Source organism: Crassostrea angulata, chromosome 10 (genome assembly GCF_025612915.1).
Source record: "Crassostrea angulata isolate pt1a10 chromosome 10, ASM2561291v2, whole genome shotgun sequence".
NCBI classification, from domain to species: domain Eukaryota; kingdom Metazoa; phylum Mollusca; class Bivalvia; order Ostreida; family Ostreidae; genus Magallana; species Magallana angulata.
Window position 1 is genome coordinate 45,562,474 of NC_069120.1, and position 22,944 is coordinate 45,585,417.

General features: G+C 34.9%; 1 protein-coding gene across 1 annotated transcript in view; it reads right to left on the reverse strand.

Annotated features, from left to right (window-relative positions):
* LOC128168357 (uncharacterized) overlaps positions 1–22,944 on the reverse strand; it is a 97,645-nt gene that overhangs the window by 25,366 nt on the left and 49,335 nt on the right. Inside the window, exons 9-10 of the mRNA XM_052834602.1 lie at positions 20,423–20,602; positions 4,515–4,694 (exon numbers count right to left, since the gene is read on the reverse strand). Coding sequence (XP_052690562.1) covers positions 4,515–4,694; positions 20,423–20,602 — 360 coding nt within the window. The remainder of the gene's footprint in view (positions 1–4,514; positions 4,695–20,422; positions 20,603–22,944) is intronic.

Genomic DNA, 22,944 nt, shown 5'->3' on the forward strand with positions numbered 1-22,944 from the left:
TCTGTGACATTACTTTTGGATTAACCCTCGTATTAATCTATATAGGTTTTTATTCATTTTTTTTTCTCGAAAAAAGACAATTAATGAGCACATTTGTATAAACTTTATCTATCTGTCTGACAAAAATATGATATTTTTTTGCTTTTAATTAATTACATTTTAAAATTTTAATTCTTATCAAAACAAACTTCAATTATCACTGTAACTGAAGTAACCATTAATTTTAAATGAGACATTTGATTCATTTTCCAGCTTGTAAATACATTTCACAGTCAAATAAGACATACGGTAAATCTGGAAATTTCTACTGTAGTATTGTTTTGGCGTATTTGTACGTTCTTGCATTCGCAAAAATATTTTCCCTAAAAAATGAACAAATAACCAGCGTGTGGAGAAGGACTTCACTCAAATCGGTACATGTATCTTTGATTGACTGGCAGCCTCATGTGGTTTATTCCCAAAATGGCTACTCGCCAAACAAACATCCACATATTTTGGCCAATTATGGGCCCTCTAAAGGAGTGCAGGTAGAGTTAACCTGTGAGCACCTGTATTTCTTTAATCAATTTTTAAAGCATAAATTCATTAAAATTAAAGCATGTTCCTATAAAGTAGGTTTTTTAAAAGCACAAACAATAATGCAGTTTTTGAATTTTTTTTATTCAAATAACAATGTATAGACATGCATGTTTATATAAGTTAGAATTTATTTAAGCAAAACAAACAATTAGCTTTGAGTCATTTTTTAAAAACAAATAGCACTCTTTAGGTATAGGCATTATAAATAAGTATTTACATGTAACAAAGCAGCAATATTTCAATATTAACAATTAACTTTGTAGCATGCATAATTTGATAAATATTTTGAAATTATATTATTTCCACAAACAAAACACTGTTCTATTTAAGAGCAATATCAATCATTGCACTAGATCTTCATACCAAACGTAGTAGTCCTGATGCAATGTCTGCAAATGTCATAAGGTCGATGATGCCATCTTAATATCTTTCCTTCAGCGTCTGCAGTCTCCTCCTGAATGTAGCATATTTCTTAGATGGTGGACAACGGTTCCTCCTGCTCTTCTCTGGATACTTAGAATTTCTTTGGCGTTCTGTATGTCCTTGAAGATCTTGATGATGGTGTAGATGTTGAGGTGAGCGTGCTGTGCAATCCTATTCAATGTTCCATGCCAGCTTTTCTAAACTGTTAATAGTGCGTGGTCCATCGGTGCCGAAGTGGTTCCACAAAAATCTGTCGTCATTAATCCACTGCTCCGTTATGTAATCTGTGAAGGTCTCTGACACGTCTGTCAGGTCAGCTTCATCTCTATTTTCTAGGGCTTGAAACCAAACGTCCTCGATGCTGTTTAGGGGATGAGGGGGAGAACTGCACCTCTTTTATCAATTTCTTCACGTTGTCGTCTTCTTTGTAGGGAATTTGTATTCCTATCAGCTGTGCCTTTCCCCCTACTGCTTGGGTAAAATGGGGAAAATCCCTTGGTGGTTAAGCCAGGAAACACTTCTCGGATAGAGTTGTGAACGGCGGTCTCAAAATCTGCTAGGGCACTGACTTCGTAAGTAATGGTGTCCGATTTCTTCTATCTCTGTAGAGTGTTGACTTTGCTGTGGTGAAGGTGAGCAACCTCTCGGCGGCTTCTCTTGTGGTGTTGTCCCATTCGTTGTCTCGTAGTTCGTTGAGTTCTTATGTGAATAAGGAGGGGATGGGTTTTACTTCATCTGTACATCGTTTGGAGACTTGATTCATTATCTGTTTGGCTATAACGTCTGTGTTGTCTGCAGGGTGAGTGTGGGGCTGTCTTTTGAATTCTGTTGGTATGTTGTTCTCTGTTGGAAGGCTCGTTTAAAATCCTGTCGCAGTGCATCGCCAGAAGAGCTTGTTGGCTGTTCTACGATGAATGCGGTATATGTATCCGTTGAAAGCAAGGTTTTGGCCGCCTATCCTGTTGGTGATGAACTTTACGTTTATCTGTGCATTTGCCATGATGGATGTGGAATGATGATTTCTGGATTTAATCCTTGTATATATACAATATTGTAGCTTGGGTTGTTCTTTCAATTCACAGCTTGAATTATGATTTAGTATGTTCAGAAAAGCAATGCATTTGACAGTAGTTGATATGCTAAATACTACTGAATACTTCTATAATTATCATATAGTTTCAATGTGACAATTTTTATCATAATCATATTATATTTAGAGTTAAATGAAAGATAATGTTATGAGTAAGTCTAAACATTCAGACAGAATTCAGTGATTTGATCTCAACATGAATTATATATTGCTAATTAGTAATTTCATAAAACATTTCAAATGAATAATACATTTAAACTTTTAAAATATCTAAAAATATAAAGAAAATAATGAATTTATCATGATAAATTATCAGAAATTAAACTATTCAGGTAAACACAGGTAAACTCTACCTCTGCCCCTTAAAGGGCCTCATGATTGTAGAGTTGCCTAATTGGCGAGTAGCCGTTCAGGGAACCCACCTCTCATGTCTACCTTAGTATACATGTATACTGACGACATTGTATTCATGCGTGATTCATTATTCTACTACAGTTATTGCCGAGATCAAAGAGATGCCGCGGACATTATTCTCCAATATACCACGAACGTCATCAGTAAATTATCAGATCAGAAATACCAATTTGTCTCGCACTGACCATTAAAGTACAACTTCAAACCGTAAATTTTTTTTAAACTATGTCAATTTTACGTGTTAGTTCCAGTCAAAACGATGTGTATTGCCTCAAATGTTTATTTTTAAGAGATCAATGCGGCTGTTCCAAGGACCCCCCTTGCACATTTTCACTGCGTGTTTTTACATAAAATATATAACGTGTAGTAGTAATAATCGTATTAAATTGCCCTTAAAATATTAGAAATTGATTCAAAGATATTTTATAAATAAGAATAGAGTATTAAAAATCCAAAGAATAATTCTGTCGTCTGCATGTGATTGACCTTTGATCGATACACATGTAAACATTACTAACAAAACCATTGGAGTTACACGGAACAGCCGTCAAAATGACCTAAATCGTCTCTCTATAGGAGAAATACTGGGCTGTTAATAGAATGAAAATAAAGTTCTTGTTATCGTTAATGTTGCAGGATAACCTCCTCGGTCTTGAAATGTTGTTTGAAATATAAAAGCCTCAGCTAACGCCTCTGCTTTTATATTTCAAAACAACATTTCTCGACCTCGGAGGTTATTCTGCAACACTCACAAAAACTCGTACTTTATTTCTCAAATATATAAGATATGTACCAGCGTTACGCAAAATGTAGCCTTATTTTTTTTAAAACATATTCACAGTGTATCGGCGGGACACCAAAATTCACGGAATACAAAATTCGTACAGTATTTTGAATTTCTCGCTGAATGCCACCATTTCTTCTCATTTTCACTCGCTCGAAACTGGAAAACATTACCTTTGTTTGACATGTGACCCTCCAATATTTTTATAGTGTACACAAACCATTGCATATGAGGGTGTGGACTGCTAATTGGGATAATTATCTTGCTATAAATCTGTATCAAGATACCCGTTTAGGCAGTGTTGTTATATTTGCTGCTGCTATTGTATATATCGGTAATTTGAACCAGAAATAAATTGCAGACATCAACTCTCGCATGATACAATATGAAGTTGATAAACGTGTACGATTCGTGAGAAAATTAGAGGTGGCCGTAATATACGATCCGAAGGTTAGCTAAAATTGTGCATGTCAAATATGTGTAACATTTAATGATTGAGTGCTTTTTATTTTAAACGCCGATGACAACTCGCAAAATTTAAAACCTAAAAATTAATAAATAGCTTAATGACCCGGATTCGCAAAAATTAATCGACGTAAAAATTTCCAGATTTACGGTATCTTAACATATTACAATAACTCGTTTCAAAATAGAAACTAACAAAAAATGGATTTTAAAAAAATCTATACCCTCCAGAAACAAAAATTCCTTTTGAGGCGTTTTATATATTGTAATTAAGCATATTGATACTAAAGGGATGGTTGGTTCACGGGGGAGAACATATATCTTCAGACCAAAATACATTCTAAACTTTAATTTTGCTTTCTAACGTTTCAAAAAAGATTAACAAAAATATGAAATAAAATTAAAGTTTCTCTAATATCTAACGTAAAATGTGATAATTAGATTTTTACCGACATACCAGCCGCTAAATAATACTTTCCTTACTCATAGAGGCCGATTTCAATTATCCCCCCCCCCCCCCCCCCCCCGATGAGCAAAACTTTTGTTTAAAAATATAGACTTCAAATTTTATTTTATAATAAAAACAATAGGAATTGGTTATATAATTTTTTTTTTATTACTTTGTTTTTGAATATATCTCTGACAGAAATTCTAAAATATTTGGATGTTAAATGTAGGCAGGAAACAGGCGTTGTCGTTCGCAGTCCTTCTTATCTAACAAAACTCCAAACCGAAACATTAAAAACCAAAAGTATTTACCTGTGCAATTTGGAAAAGGAGGTTCGAGTGGTCCATTCATTGTGCATTTTCTCTTTTGATTTTCTTGCAGATAATATCCCTCAGAACACAAGTATTGAATGGTCTCATTGTACCTGTATGTCGTTTGGTTTGTTGAGATGTGGGGTGTGTTCCAAGAAACTGGTTGTTGGCAAATAATGGCTAAGTTAAAAACAATTCCATGTGAGTAAATATTGAATTAGTTTTTCTTTATTAATATGAAATAAATTTCATTTGCACATACAATATATGTAAGCATATTTTGCACAATTTTAAGGCAAAGAAAAAGAGGAAAAGTAGGAAATGGAGATTGGGGGAAGAATGGGGGAGTCATGAGAATGCATGTATCATGTCAGAAATATTTTACTAATACATAGGCAAAATATTGTATTTAGGTAGTAGTAAATATATTTAAATTGATAAATATTTCAGAAAAATCAATTATTCAACTGTAACTATTTCTAAGAATATTTTATATAAAAATTTTGTTTTTATACATTTTCCAAAAATGCAGCAAAACGGCTTTGAAAGTTGTTAGATCAACATTGATTTTTTGTTTATTGAAAAATATAGTACGCATAAACAGTCAAAGCACAAATATTTGCAAGAACTTTAACATATCCCATAAGATATAGCATTTCAATTCTTTAAAATTCAATTGAAGTTACACATTTACATAACTGATGACTTTTTAATTTTCGTGTGTTTTTTTAATTGCTCTCATATCGCAAACATATACATTTTGCATATTCTTTTCACAGGTACTGTTCGATGGGCACTTTATAACAGCGGCGTGTAAAGGTCATATAAACAATCTTATTTTTTCGGACAAATAAGGTATTCGTTCGAAAAAAAAAGTTATTTGTTCGGAAGAATTGGGATTTGTCCGGACAAACTTATCTAGCTATTTTTTCGGATGTGTAAGTTATTTGTTCAAACGAATTAGGATTTTTTGGGATGAATTATCTATTTCTTTGGACAGATATTTCATTTTTTTGGACGAATAAGGATTTGTTCGGACAAATAAGAATTGTTCAAATGAATTAGCTATTTGTTTGGAGAAATAACTCTTTCCAATGGACGATTAAAATTTGTTTGTTCAAATAAGATATTTGTTGGGACAAATAAGTCAATTCGAAACTTTATTTTAGGCTTAGACAGCACAAAAACAAACCAAAATTGGTCGTTATTATGCCGGAATGCAGTTTCTTGCTATAGATAAACAGGATTGCGCATTGGACTGATAAAAATGGGCGTCATATATTTCTGATCGTATGATTCATTAACCATATTTTTCAATAGATGTGACATCATCATCTGAATATATTGTGTTATACATGTATTTTCGATTGTTTTCTGAGCTTTTATTTTGTCCGAACAAATAGCTATTCCGTCCTAACAAGTCCTAATTCATACAAACATATAACTTATTCGTCCGACAAAGACCTTTTCTATGAACAATTTTTTTTTGGATCTTCCACACCGCTATACTTTATAGTACACAAAAATACCCGAAAGTCAGCCTCTTTTGTTTTCGACTTTGCGACACATGGCCATACGTTTGATAGGTAATTTTTTCTCACCAATCCAACGTTCAGCTGCGACATAATATTTTTATAAACATACATATGTGTGACAAATTTTAATCATTAACGAAATACCTAGCCGTCCATTAATGATAAAATTCCGAAATTTATCATTTAAGGTCAAACTTCACGTCCACTAATGATAAAAGAAAATAATGCTAAAAAAGGGTACATCATTAACCTTTCATGATATAATATTTTTGCATGAGAGGATGAACTTTAACCAATAATGATACAATTTTGTTTTATATACAGTAAAAACTCAGTTATCCAGACTCTTTCGTTCCCAAGTCCAATCATTTGGATATGTGAAGCGTCTGGATATATGAAATGTGTCCATTGTTGTCATGAATGATAATGTATTTGTTTACAATGGCTCTCAGTGTTGATACTGAAATATTTTGCTTTTCATACTAAATAGCATCACATCATAGAGTTTTCCGTTGAAATGAACAATTTTAGATATAAAGAACCCTGCTTTATATTATTTTTTTGTCACGAAATATTAACCGAACTTTAATGATACTGAATCTAGCTAAATTCGTCGGTACGTGATGTGTGACACCAAGCTATGTAAAGCTTTCAAGTTTTCTTGATTAAGTAAGCACATTTTTATTATTTTAAAAAGCGATGGCACTTCACAGGTGCACAGGTATCCAAGCCACGTGCTGTGAGGTGTGACTAATCCTATCTTGCCAGGAATGTCGATAATTTTGAAAGTGATTTAAGAAGTCAGTGTTTATACGAGCTACTTACGAGGGTCTAGCACGTACAAAGGTGTGAAACTCAATTAACCTTTCCATTGCGTTGAACGAGGTATCATCAAATTTTACCGTCCATTTAAATGAAGCAGGATTGATAGTAAAACAGTGTTTTGTGATAAAAAAAACTGTCCAGATCCGGAACGCGGAATTTCAGATAAATGAGACAAAACAACGTATAAAAAATCTGGTCATGAATAAAATTGCCCGTAAACTGAAGCGACCGGTTATCTGGCGTCCGGATATCTAAGGCCCTGCTGTGGTACTAATGTATTTTAATGCCTTAAATTAGTGTCAGACAAATTATCTAAATTAACATCGGTATTCATTTGACAAGATCTAATTATTAGATTCAGGCTAACAAAACATGTCTTCTTAAGTAAAAGTCTCTATAGTCAGCTGCTAGTACAGGGTTATTTAAATATGTTAATTTTGCATTGTAGAATATAAACATATAATAAATACTGTAAACTTTTAGAATTTACGAATTCTTTTCTAGAACCCATATTAAAATACGTTAAGTACGTATCATTCTTATGGAACTGGCATATTAAATTGTAAAGATGAAGGACAACTCCCTTTTAAAAGGGGAAATAATTTCTAAATAGCGAAAATAGGGTAAGTTCTAAAAAATCATCTTCTCACAACTGCTGCACCAAAACTGCCAATATTTATACCAAGTTGACATAAATAGTAAATATCCAAATTTGTTAAAATCGTGACCCCGAACAAATACTGGGGCTTAGGAGGACTTCAAAGGTTAACCACATATATAAGAGAAAATAATTCAAAATCTTCTTCTCAAGAACTACAAAACAACAAATTGTGAGATTACTATACAAGCATCCTGGGATAAAGTAGTTTATCAATTGTTAAAAACATGACCCCTGGAGCACTACTGAGGTCCAAGGAGAGCTTCAAAGTTTACCATAGCAATCAGCTCAAGTACTACAATGCTACACTTTGTGGGATTCTAAATTGTTAATAATATGGTGCCCGTGGAGGCGTTCTGGATTGAAAAAAAAATAACACAGTGGTTGTCTGAGATGTATGCCGTATCCTTTGAATAACGGGACGTACCTTATGCTGAGATGGCAAGGGGGCGGAAAGCTCTAACTGATCCACCCCAATTTTGTATTTCATATAAAGCTTCTTTCTGCATTTTTAAGCATAAAATGTCAGCAATGCAAACATTCTTTGCAAAGCGAACTGCATCTATTTTGCAGTAATTCTTCCACTACTATACATTTCCTGTTGATGTTCTGGAAAAGCAAACGCAACAGTGTTTGCTTGGCATAATTTTTTTACGTGGCACCTGTCTCGAGTGACATGAATCTCGTCCTCAAACAATGCCTGTTTACCGTAAGTTATGATTTCCGGTTGTTTTACACGTTGTTAAGTTTATACTTTTTATTTAATTCAAAGACCAAATGTGCATTTAAGGAAAAAGATCGACGATAAATATAAAATATAAATATACAAAATATACTGAGCTATCCAAGACTTACAATACCGATCAGACACAACCTAACAGACAGTAAACCCCAAACTAAACCATGGGTTTACTTTCTGTGTTAACTCTTGGTTTACTCCGGGTTTACTAGAGTGGACCCAGAGCAAACCAAAAGTAACCCCAGAGTGGGCACAGAGAGTATACCTGATCAGAAGTATACTCTTGAAAGCAGACGCTAACTGTGTCTTCGGAATATACAAGGGATAGGAATTACAGGCAGTAAGATGGTAAGATAAAATACAGGTCTGCTTCACACTTCAAAGCATACAGTTTACCCCAAAAGACTTATCGTATACACGTACATACTAAGATTTCTACGCATTTAGAAACACTAACGTGCACCTGGGCACACGACGCACCTATTGTGTATATCTTGTATATTCTGTGTTAGTTCCAGGGGTTTTCTTAAGTTGGACAAACAATAGACTTTAATTAGATATACACTAACGTGCACCTGGGCACACGACACAACTGTTGTGTATATTTTGTATATTCTGTGTTAGGTTAGTTCCAGGGGTTTTCTTAAGTTGGACAAACAATAGACTCTAATTTGATATACACAAACGAACAAAACTATTTCTAGACAAACAAAGCAGTAATATCCTGCCCGAAATAACAAAGGCAGTTGAGAGTCTTTTCATCTTTAACATGTATCTAGCAGATCTAGAATTAGACCTAGAAATAATTAAAATTTGAAAAAAACAACTACAAATGGAGCGACAATTAAAACCGCCTGGAACACCCCACCTTCCATGGAAATTATATTATCACTCGGATCAACCCCCCCCCCCCCCATCCCTATAAAAGAGAACTTTTGCATTAATTTTAATATATGTTTTGTTTTTATTGTTTAGCTTGATCAAACTTGACTTAAAAGGAATTTAAAGATGGTTTAAAGACAACCTACAGGGAGCGTAAATGCCACATAAAGATGCTTAAAGGTGGCTTAAAAATGGCTTAAAGGTGACTCAAAGAAGTTTGGACATTAAGGACCTATAAGCTCAGCTTAAAGGTGACTTAAATGTGGCTTAAAGATTGTATATCCTTTAAGCCACCTGTCACAATTTGTGTTAAAAGGCCTGGAAATTCCCTCGTTTATAAACTGAACTTTGAAAAGATAAAGAGGCAGAACCGTGAAAATAACTTTATTTACAGTGTGAAGAAAAAATATCAAGCTAAAGCATACAATCCTCTCTAAACACACATACACTCATACACTCAATTCACACACGCAAATAGCTGAAAAATCACACCACGCATTCGCACAAACAATATTAACAAAAAAAAAACTAACCCCCTAAATACCCCCCAACATATATAAACAGAATAAATAACCCGACTTTGGCTGATGTCACTTATGAATACTAAGTCCGGACAATGCTTTTGAGAAGTTATATTTTAATAAATAATTTCACCCGCAGCAGGTACGTGCATAGTTGAGACCACAATTCTTGTTCATCATTGGTGGTAAGGATACATCACACGTTCATTTATATCGCATAAACTGGTACACGTGCGTAGACACACTGTCATGTAAACCAAACCTTTCGTCACGGATGTTACTGGACTATATCACCAGCTCATATAGTGCCCGTGCGTCCGCGTGTGTCACATGTCCCACGTTGACTATGGGTCCACTATGGTTAGCTTGTCGTTGTCCTGCACCCACGGATGATACCGTCATGTATATAACCAACCACACCCACTCAGCTAGTCACCTAAAATTCAATTCATTGTCGGGTCCTCAGTGAAAATTACACTACACTGTTCAAAACACACATTAGATTCAACCGTCGGGCTACCATATTTTAAATTCTTATACAAACAAACAAAAATGTCATAAAACACTTCGCAAAGGATAATATAGATATATAGACAATATAGATACTTAAGTATGCGCATTCTAAATTGAAATGATAATGAAAAATACTTCTCACTCACTGCTGTTCTCTCTCAACACGGTTTATCGTACTTTCACCACACAGGAATTCTATTCAAACACTCCACACAGGATTAGACATAGGCCACACAGGTCCTAAGACATATTGTCAAACTCCACGAAGGTTCATACAGAAGGACACACCTTCTCTCATCAACGACCTGGCCGGAACTACTAGTAACTCATGCACGAAAACCGGTCTAACAAAACAATGACTAGCTGACCGTGGCACTCTATGGAGCGCCGTTACTCACAAAAATTAATAGACTAATACAAATTTAATTGAACATATATACAAAATTGTGACATACCTCCCCTTTCAAGTTTCAAAATTGGGAAACCATATTTTGACCAAAAATACACAAACAGGCTACCTCACATGACGACTCAAAAAATCAGCACCTACATTGTCAATACCTTTGATAGCATGTATCGTGAAATTGTATGACTGCAAAAATATTGCTCAACGCATCAACCTTCCATTTGAAATCTTTGATCTATTGAGATACACCAAAGGTTGATGATCAGTCTCGAGAACAAAAGTTCTACCGTACAGATATGCTTGGAATTTTCTCACTGCCCATACTATAGCCAAACATTCTTTCTCAATGACTGAATAACCTTTTTCTCTTTCATTCAACTTGCGACTTGCATACGCAATTGGGAACTTTCGCTCATGCTCTTGCAACAAAACTGCACCTATACCATACTCTGACGCATCAGTTCTCAAATAGAAATCTCTCTGGAAATCGGGCAATCTCAGAATAGGAGCATACAAAAGCAAAGATTTCAACGAACTAAAAGCTTTTTCATGATGATCTTGCCAATTTATTTTGTTTGGGACACCTTTTTTCGTTAAATCTGTCAAAGGACAGGCAACAGATGCAAAATTGGGCACAAATTTACGATAGTAACCGATGAGTCCTAGAAACGATCGTACCTGTTTCTTGTTCTCTGGGCGAGGAGCATTCTTAATTGCTTCAAGTTTGTCATTGTTTGGACACAAAACACCATTTCCAATGGAATGACCTAAAAAATCAAGGGAGTTAAAACCTACAAAACATTTTGATGGTTTTGCACTCAACTTACCTGATCTAAGTCTTTCTAACAAACCCCTCAATGTAATGATATGATCATCCCAAGATTCAGTGTGAACCAAGATATCATCAATAAAGCTATCTGTGTTTTTCAAACCCTTCAACAAAACCCGCATCATACGATTAAAAGTAGCTGCTGCATTCGATAAACCGAACGGCATCACTGTGAATCTAAACAAACCGTCAGGTGTAACAAATGAAGTGAGATCTTTGTCTTCGTCTCGCATGGGGATTTGCCAGTAGCCTTTGCAAAGGTCTACTTTCGTGAAAACTTTACTTTTACCGATCTTAGCAAAAATTTCTTCCGGGTCGGGCATTGGTTCGGCGTCAAATACCGTCACTTTATTAAGCTTTCTGAAATCAATGCATATTCTTTTCGAGCCATCTGACTTTTTTGCTACGACCATAGAACTCGCGTATGGAGATTCTGAAGATTCTATAATACCCATTTCAATCATTTTCTTTATTTCGTCTCGAACCGCGTCGCGCAGAGCAAACGGAATTTGATACGGCTTGTTTCGGATCGGATCTGTTGTTGTCAAGTGAATCTCATGCTGAGCAAGATTTGTACGATTAGGAATATCAGATAGAACATCCTGAAAGTCTAGAAGGAGTCTACGAACTTCGTCTTTCTGCGGATCTGATAGATCGTTGTCAATGTTCACATCTTGATATGTTTCTGTGGCTACTGATGGAGGAGATTCCAGCGGGAAATCACTTTCAAAATTCTCACTCTCCGTAGTTTCTTCCTCAATGACAGCACACGAGCTGATGATTGTAGGAGGATCTCTTTCCAGGTATCTCTTCAAAAGGTTGGCGTGGAAAGTCTTTGTTTTGCCCTGCACATCTACCCTGTAATCGGATATACCAACCTTTCCAACAACAGTAAACGGACCTTTCCACTGCATGAGTAGTTTATTGTTATCTGTAGGGAGAAGGATCAACACCTTGTCCAGCAAATTGAATGATCGACGTTTTGTTTTCCGGTCATAATATTTCTTGTAGCGTTGACTCGATTTCTGTAAATTTTCTTTTGCTAAGTCACATGTTTCTGCAATGCGCTCTTTCAAGTCTATAACATATTGGTAAGTACTTTTGACTTCCGGATCTTTCAGTTCACTAGTCCACATTTCACGCAAAATTGACATTGGTCCACGTACAGTTCGACCATATAACAACTCGAAGGGAGAAAAACCCATACTTTCCTGCGGAACTTCCCTATAAGCAAAAAGTAAAGGAGCAATGTACCTGTCCCAGTCTTTGGGTCTCTCAGCAGCCATGCGTCTTAACATTTGTTTGAGTGTTCCGTTAAATTTCTCAACCAGACCATTGCAAGCTGGATGGTAAGGTGTTGTTGTAAGTTGAGCAAGTGATAGCAAACGACCTACCTCTTTCATAAGATTTGATGTGAACTGGGTTTCCATATCTGATAGTATTTCTTTAGGAATACCTAATCTGGTGAAAAATTCAAACAGAGCTTCAGCAACACGTTCTGTCTCGATACCTTTTAGTGCAGTTGCCTCTGGATATCGTGTACTGTAATCTACCATGGTAAGAATATACCTATTTCCACGATCTGTTGCTGGGAATATAGGACCAACTAAGTCAACAGCAACTCGCTCAAATGGAGTATCAATGAGAGGCATTGACTCTAATGGAATTGGAGTTACCTTACCTTTTGGCAAAGTTCGTTGGCAAACGTCACATGACCTACAGAATTTACTTACATCTCCTTGTACCCCTGGCCAGTAAAAGTTTGACAATACCCTATCAGTCGTTTTCTTAATGCCTAAGTGACCAGCTAGAACACAATCATGTGCAATTTTCATAACAGTAATACGGTGCGGCAAAGGAACTAACAACTGTTTGAAGATTTTGTTGTTACTCACCTTTGGAGACTGAAAGTATCTGAAGAGCAAATCATCCTCCATGACAAACCATGACACATTTTGTTGTCCTGTAAATTTCCGAGTACCAGAATTTGCATACTCACGATATTTTTCCAACGTGATGTCATTCCTTTGGGCAGTTCTCATGTCATCAACTGTAACAAAATTTCCAGAAATACTTGGTACCTTAAGTGTCTTGAATTTCTCCTTTTCTTGCTTTGCTTGGCCTCTAGTTTGCACAGCTAAACCCTCGACAGTTACCTCATCACTCTTGGTTTTCAATTGTTTTCCCCAGTCTTTATCAGGATTTGACGGGTCTCTTGCGCCATCAATGTTGCCTATAATGAGGTCATACACTGGATTAGTCATACATAGAGCTTTGACCTTACCTGACAAAAATGGCGTCTGGATACTGATAATTGCCTCGGGAACTTTTCTGACAGTACCGTCTATCAGAACACATTCGATAGATCTGCCTGTAAACTGTTCTTGTGAAACATGCTCACTTTTAACTACCACACCGCTGCAACCACTATCACGCAATACTTCAACGGTTCTTGAATTCACATATCCCTCTAATACAGGCATTTTGTGACAAATACGACATGCACCTCCTATAACAGGTAAAATATGCCCACAGCGTAACGTCACTTCATTGTTTTGCATGCAACACTCTTTCAGCTTTTCTGAAAGAATGCACAAAGAACCAACATGATTACCTGTGTTGTATCTTGGATTCCCCTGAAAATTGTCTTTGGTAGTATCAGCCGTTGTTCTCTGCGACCTGTATGAATTGTCACTAGGATTAGAGGAAGTCATTAACATAGCACCTTTGTGAGTACGATTTCCCTGATTAAATCTATTAAAACAGTTCTTTGCTATATGACCTACAAGCCCACACTTGTAACATTTTCTATCATTCCTACCCGGACCCATGCCAGAATTTCGTTGATTTCCAGTAGGTTGCTTCACATCTTCTGGTATGTAAGACGGACGCTGATTTGTGCGGTCATAAGTAAATGAAGAGCTACCGTGCGCCTCGATAAATTGTTCGGCAAGCCGCGTCATTTCTTTGACATTTACCGGATGACGTTCGCGTATGAATGTAGATAGAGACTTACTGCAACTCGCGATGAATTGTTCGCGTAACAAAAGATCTCTTAAACCTTCATCAGTAGGCGGAGATTTAGCTAATTCCATCCATCTTGTCAAATAGTTTTCCAAACGCGCTAGGAATTGCGGGGGATTCTCACCTTTATCTGGTTTACTACTTCTGAATTTATCATGGAAACCTTCTTCAGACAATCTTAACCTCTGCAACAGAGAAAACTTGAGCTTATCATAATCTAATGCATCAGCTGGTGACAATCGAGAGTACACTTCGAGAGAAGTACCTGTGAGTAGTGCACTGAGATTTATTGACCAAGTATCCCTACTCCATTTAGCATTTTCAGCGAACCTCTCAAACCTTTGCAGATAAGCATCAATACAATCCTTTTGATCACTAAAAGGAGGGAGTTTTGGTAACTTTGCCTGATTTTGAACAACACCTGACTCTACTGGAGCCCCCTGCTTTGAACGAAGCTCTAATTTGAAAGCATCGGCCTTTATTTTTTCTAACTGAATCTGTCTATCTAACAATGCCAACTGACTCTCTGACTCTTTCATAGCAATTTCCAAACTCAACTCTTTCTCTACTTTCTTTGCTTCCTGTTCTCTTTCTATCATTCTCAAGCTTAGCTCTTTTTCTACTCTCTTAGCATCTCTCTCTGCCGCTCTCTCCTCTCTTTGTAATCTGTCTTCATCAGATTTTCTCTGAGCTTTCTCTTTTTCCCTAGCGTACTCAAGCAACTGTTCACCTTTCAAATTAAGTTTCTTTCCAATCTCTACCAACTTTTCTAATTCTTCCTCCATTTCAAAGCTCAGTTTGATCAACGTGAGGATTTAACAAAAAAAAAATTCCAGATCCCGGACGAGCCCCCAAATGTCACAATTTGTGTTAAAAGGCCTGGAAATTCCCTCGTTTATAAACTGAACTTTGAAAAGATAAAGAGGCAGAACCGTGAAAATAACTTTATTTACAGTGTGAAGAAAAAATATCAAGCTAAAGCATACAATCCTCTCTAAACACACATACACTCATACACTCAATTCACACACGCAAATAGCTGAAAAATCACACCACGCATTCGCACAAACAATATTAACAAAAAAAAAACTAACCCCCTAAATACCCCCCAACATATATAAACAGAATAAATAACCCGACTTTGGCTGATGTCACTTATGAATACTAAGTCCGGAGAATGCTTTTGAGAAGTTATATTTTAATAAATAATTTCACCCGCAACAGGTACGTGCATAGTTGAGACCACAATTCTTGTTCATCATTGGTGGTAAGGATACATCACACGTTCATTTATATCGCATAAACTGGTACACGTGCGTAGACACACTGTCATGTAAACCAAACCTTTCGTCACGGATGTTACTGGACTATATCACCAGCTCATATAGTGCCCGTGCGTCCGCGTGTGTCACATGTCCCACGTTGACTATGGGTCCACTATGGTTAGCTTGTCGTTGTCCTGCACCCACGGATGATACCGTCATGTATATAACCAACCACACCCACTCAGCTAGTCACCTAAAATTCAATTCATTGTCGGGTCCTCAGTGAAAATTACACTACACTGTTCAAAACACACATTAGATTCAACCGTCGGGCTACCATATTTTAAATTCTTATACAAACAAACAAAAATGTCATAAAACACTTAGCAAAGGATAATATAGATATATAGACAATATAGATACTTAAGTATGCGCATTCTAAAATGAAATGATAATGAAAAATACTTCTCACTTACTGCTGTTCTCTCTCAACACGGTTTATCGTACTTTCACCACACAGGAATTCTATTCAAACACTCCACACAGGATTAGACATAGGCCACACAGGTCCTAAGACATATTGTCAAACTCCACGAAGGTTCATACAGAAGGACACACCTTCTCTCATCAACGACCTGGCCGGAACTACTAGTAACTCATGCACGAAAACCGGTCTAACAAAACAATGACTAGCTGACCGTGGCACTCTATGGAGCGCCGTTACTCACAAAAATTAATAGACTAATACAAATTTAATTGAACATATATACAAAATTGTGACACCACCTTTACGCCACCTTTAAGCCACCTTTAAGGACTTGCGTAACGATTGTTTTTCGCCCTGTGGAACTGTACACGTTTAGATGTAAATATAGACCATTATGATAGAAATCAGTTTCCGATATTTTTGTCGTAGTTTGCAAAATTCGACCCCAGGGCGGGTTGCACCCCAACCCCCCCAAAAATATATCCTAATTTATACATTCAAACAACCTATCAAAATACTGTAAAATGAGAAAATTTGGCGCATACGTATTTTAGCGCAAACGCAAGTGCCAGTACATTAGCGCAATTATATTTTAGCGCATGCATAATTTCTCTAAAAAAGAAAACAAAAAATGTTGTTGTTTGATAAACGATCACGCCCAAAATTTAGTTCTGTGTTCACTCAAGCACGTGAACACAACGACTTTGATTTCTATCTCGCATGCACGGTAAGCTGTCGTTGAGAACAATAAACTTACTTTTGTGTAAATCGTCAGTAGAAAGATATGAAAACTTCATTTATTGGCGATGATGTGTAATTTTTGTTGGTAAACAAATTTGAGTTATCGGACTTTGAATTTAACGTGTCGACTTGGATAACACTAGAAAAGTCCCAAAACTAAAAGAGAAATCGAATGCTACATTTACCATGAGTTTCGATCACCATGAGAGAATTTTTTCACAGTAATTTTACATTTAAAAAACACAAACAATTGGTATCGTCTTGTTATCTTTATATCTTCTAATCAGAGATCAAAGAAATTATGATCAATCATGTATTGCCAGCGTTAACGATCGCCACGCTTGATCACATTTTCACCTCGAGGCGCTAAATGGAGGTGGCATGGGGAGAAGCCCAATTTTCAAGGTGCTAATGGGAGATATTAAAAAGCAATTAAAACTGAATTAATTAATCCATGTTTAGTCACTTATACCCGATAACCCATATCGTTTACCTGTGTAATTGTTTAAACAGACAGAACCGACAGCATCTGATATTTAAATGAACACTTTTATATAGCCTTAAAAATGGACTGACGTTATTGTTTTGCAACTTAAAGAAATTTAATACATATAAAAAATCGTTGGTGCACTATTAATTTTAGCGCTCTGAGGCAATTGCGCCAAAGACGCTAAAATTTGTAGTGCGCCATATTTTCTCGTTTTACAGTATCCAATTTTTAAAAGAGGTAGGTCTGTATGTCCTACAGAATATATAGGCCAGAAAACCATGCAGAAATATACCATGTTACTGATAAAATGTTTTAGCCAACTTTTAAGATTGATAATAACATAAACTGCAAGACCAATATAAAAGGTTAAAAAATTTAGAAATATGTACAATAGAAAAACAACCTTGGATGCCCAGAAGTAATTTTCCCCCAGGAAATCCATCTCCATGAATCAACATGAATAGATTTATCCTTTTGTTATTTGCAATAGGTCCTTTATATTTTAAAAAAGAAGTAAAAATTGTGCACATCTGAGTACAGTATTTAAAATGTTTAAAAAAACATGGCTCAAAATGTTTGATGATGTAACAATAAGATGCATATGAGTAATCTACTACGATACATTTTTAACATCAATATTCTCAACATTCAGCAGGAAACTGTTTCTCAGAAAGGCCCAGTACAGGCGTACGCGAAGTCCGGACTTCATATAAACGTAAACACCATACTACTAGTAAGTTATTTTTTTTGATAAAAAAGATAGAAACACCTCTTTCAAAAACGTAATTTTGACCCGACTTATTTTTAGACGGGGTCACGTGACCCCGTCTATTGGTTTACTGTCAGCCGAAGTCTCAAACCGGAAGGCACGCGTAGAACACATGAATTGAGTCTACGCGTAAGAAAATAGTGCAGAAAGTTTTCATGCATTTCAGTAAATATATATTATAAAACATGCATTAAATCTTTTTAAGTCATCGGTGTATAAGCAAAATTCTATTTAGAAAATAAACAAATAGTTTTGTTGATCAAAATATTCTTGCTCGGGTTCAAATGTGGAATGAGTGCACAACGCCGTTGAAGATTCAGTTGGTGTATGAGCTCAATAATCAATAGAAGAGGTTGATGTTGGAATCGAAATTAAAGTTCCCAAACGCAATGTGCCATTTTTGAAAAGTTATGAATTTTATTTTGACAATCTTTCACCTTAATACTACCAAACTTCATGCGCAAGCCGAAGTTTAAATCGGGACGGGTTATACACAGATGTTTCACAAATTAAATAGATGTTTCATTGGCTTCCAGTCTACTTGCGATATGACTGCTGTTCGTCTCTAAAGGAATTTTGTACAAAAAAAAAATAAAAACAAGTCTGAATTTGCCTTCTCGTTCGTTGGCTCTTTAGTTAATTAAATTGAATTTAAATTTTAAACAATGCATTGTAAGCAAAATCTATAATAGATTATACATTTTGGAAGACTTATACATCATATAATATATACAACTTATCGATTGAAGAACCAAGTTAAATGTTAATGTTCATGTTTTCCGACTTAGTTAAAATCAGGCTTGGGCGAATTACATAGTAAAGAAATGCATTACATTCATGAATAAGGGCATTAAATTACAATTACCATTACTTAAATTTCTTGAAGTAATGCATTACATTACCATTACATGAGTAAAGTAATGCATTACCATTACTTTGTGAAAAGTCAATAAGTTTTAAAAAAGTCATTTAAAAACTAAATAAACTGTTTTTGTAAATATTTCATTAATAATACACGCTTAAACATATTTATAGGTTCATGTTCATGTTCACTATGAGGTTCAAATTTCATGACTTATACAAGATTGCTGTTGCACTTGTAGTTCTCAAAGTAAGGTTGGTTCCGTAACATTTACACGCTAATGGCGGAGTTGCCAATTTGTTATTTATGTCTCTGATTTTCGGAGTATGACTTTTAATGAAAGGAACGGTTGTATCGTAATTCGTGTAGGTGATGCACGGGTTTACACAAAAAGTAGTATGTGGCGAACGGATTTATTTTTACCTATTTATTTTGCATGAATTGCAAATGAAGAAAATCGTGTCAGATAAGTTGTCTTAAAAATCAAAATGGCGACTCATAATTTTTGGAAGCATATTAATTCGAGGAAATCAAGGACAATTACAATTTCAAACTTTCAAGACCCCGTCTTTCAGTACTCTCAGTCCTTTGATTAGCATAACGTAGTTAATCGGTTAAATATAAGCCTAAATCTAGGATTTTTTGATAAAAGGGCCTCTGTGCTTCATCATCCATTAGGTAAAGAAATATTACATAGTTTTTTTAACATCCACAATTTTACCAAGTTGATTTACTGCTTGGTCTTTCGACTTTAACGTCAGAAGAGTGCTTGAAAAAATATCACACTAAACTTGTGTAAAAGCAAAATTATTTAACTGAAGATTCTAGAAGAGGAACTTGTACACTATACTCAATTTTTTATCACATAATCAATTTCATTAGAAGTCATCCTTTATATTGTTCAAAAAGCTAGTAAAGTTCTTGTTTTAAGTGCAAAACAACTTTTTGGTGTTTGAAGCGCAAATCTCTCTCCAACAAGATAAAAAATATATTTTTTAAAAACTTACAGAAAAGAAAAAAATGTAACAGTAAGCGGAATATTGAAATTAAATTGTCTAATCGCAGTTATACGTTTGTATGTTTGTTTGTTTGTTAAGATATGTAACGCTTCCACATAAAACTGGTGGTGGGCAAGCAATGGCTTAAGTAAAAGAGACTCGATTTGTTTAGCTTTAAGAAAGAAACACATCGCACACGTTTTGACATAGAAATACATATTATCAATCTGCATGTCCTAGGATATCAATACAAGTTTTGACATATGCGATTAAATTTGACGTTTCATTTTACTTTATAGCTTTTTTTCAAATATATGATCCTACAAAATTCCAAACTTAAACATTGATAAAAAAATGTCTATACCTGTACAATTTGGAAAGGGAGGTTCAAGCGGTCCATTCTTTGTGCATTTTCTCTTTTGATTTTCTTGCAGATAATATCCCTCAGAACACAAGAATTGAATGGGCTCATTGTACCTGTATGTCGTTTGGTTTGTCAAGATATGGGTTGAGTTCTTAAAAATTGGTTGTTGACAAGTGATGGCTAAGTAAAAAGATGATTTCGTGTTATTGAATATTGTATTTAGGTAGCTGTAAAATCTAAATATTGAAGAAAAACAATTATCAAACTAAAATTATCTCTATGGATTCTTTATTTAAAAAAAATGTTTTTTGCATTTTCCTAAAATGCAGTAAAATGCTTCAAAAATTGTCTGTATCAATATGTATTATTCCCTTGTGCCAACACATAGTACACATAAATAGTCACAGCATAAAAAATTGCAAAGGATTTACTTCGTTATATCCGTATTTCGTTATAGCCTTTTAACTAATTCGTAAAAATAAGAATAGCAAATTCGCTATATACATAATTTCTTTCGCCAGACTATAATTTTTGCTAATTAGGGCTTAAAATAAATATACAATACTTTGATACTTTATTTAATTGGATTGTGCATTGAAAATTTTATATGAAAATAAATTCATTTAAACTTTTATGTTTAATGGCATTTAAAACTTGTAAGATAATTCATTAAAGAAGTGTAAAATTTCGTTATTATTCACCTCTAAAGGACTCAAATTCAGTTAGCAAGATCCGAATTCGTTACATCCAAATTCGTTATAACCGCAAAATTTTGCATTGATTTGTTTAGAATTGTACCGGGGACTCACAAAACCTTCGCCAAATCCGAGAATTCGGTATACATTTACGTGTTCGTACTAAACGATTTTTACGGTATTGCGTTTCAATATCTTATTTGTCAGTATTTCGAATATATTATATGTAGAATGTTTTTAGTACTGCTCGATAATTGACACCTTATACAACCTACTAATAAAAAAAGTTATTTAATTACTATATTTTTGCACATTTTGTGACACACAAAATTAACCAGATAAACGATATGGCGTTTTGTTTGTTTTCGACACATATTTGGTAATATTTTAACTCATTAATCCAACATTCAGAAGTGACCTAACATTTATTATAAAAATATGCCATATACTGTTTTTCCCATTAAACCTGTTGCATTCATCAAATTAAGCTTTTAAAACAAGTCCAAGATTGTGCACATCTGATTACAAAATTGATAAAGGTAAGATAGGCATTGCTCGAAATGTTTGATGATGTAACAAGTGCATGAATAATCTTCTTCGATACAATATATAAAATCCATGGTAGTTTACATGCTTGTCACGTCATCAGTTAGTACTAAAGCGTTGAAGGGCAGCGTGAGGCTTTCGATTTTGTCGATAAAGTCCGAAGTGTCTTTAATGCAAGTAAGCTCAGAAGTGAAAGATCGTCTTTAAATAGCGTGTACTTTGATAGGTTTAACTTGAGCTTGTGTCCTATGACGGCAGACTTTTTACGTTAAGCTTGATAAGTTCTTAAATATTTACACGTAGCTGTTCAATAAAGTAAAAGTAAAACACCAAATAACAACTGCGTTGATCAAGTGAGATTCTGTCTAATTACACATGTATTGTTTATTAGAGGATACTTGAAATGTAATGAAGTGGGAACTGATATACCAATTTAGTGCTTAATTATGTTCATGTGGGAAATACTCATTTGGTTTTTCTAGACAAACTCATTGGGTATTAATTCAAACGAACTTGAATCTTAACTTCCTGATATTGCTTCCACACAAGTCTCAGATGTTCTAGTCAATTGGTTTGTGGGCCCAGCCTTTACCAGGGGATCATGATTATAACACACTTGAATGTACACTATCTAAGATAATTCCACAAAAGTTTAAGCTTTTTGGGGCAATTTGTTTTTGAAAAGACTTTAAATAATACCAATAAATGTTTAATAATCATTCATTTTCTCCCTTTTTGAGAGCGTTCCCTTTATTTTTACACATTTCCTTCATTCAATGATGCTTTTATCTAAGTTTGGTAAAAAAAAAACTCGTCCAGTGGTTCTGGAGAAGAAGTCGAAATGGTTCTGGAGAGGAAGTCGAAAGGAGAAAAAGTTCACGGACAGACAGATAGACGACGGACAAAGAATGTTCAGAAAAGCTTACTTGGGCTTTCAGCTCAGGTGAGTTAAAAATAACATAGTAAACATAGTATCAACAATTTTACCAAAATGGCTCACTGTTTGGTATTTCGACTCTCTGAGGTTGAATAAAAGAGAAAAAAAAACGGGTTTATCATTTTAACGTCGGAACGATGATTAAAAAAGCAATCTACTAAGCTTGCGTGAAAGCAAAATTATTTAATCCTATATTCTAATAGATTATTTTGCAAACTGTGATAATCAATTTTATTTAAAAAAAATATTTAATTTCAAAAATTATTGATTATATTGTTCAAAAGTCTAGTGAAGTTTTTGTTCATAGTGCAAAATAAGTTTTGATATTTGTAGTTAACCTATAT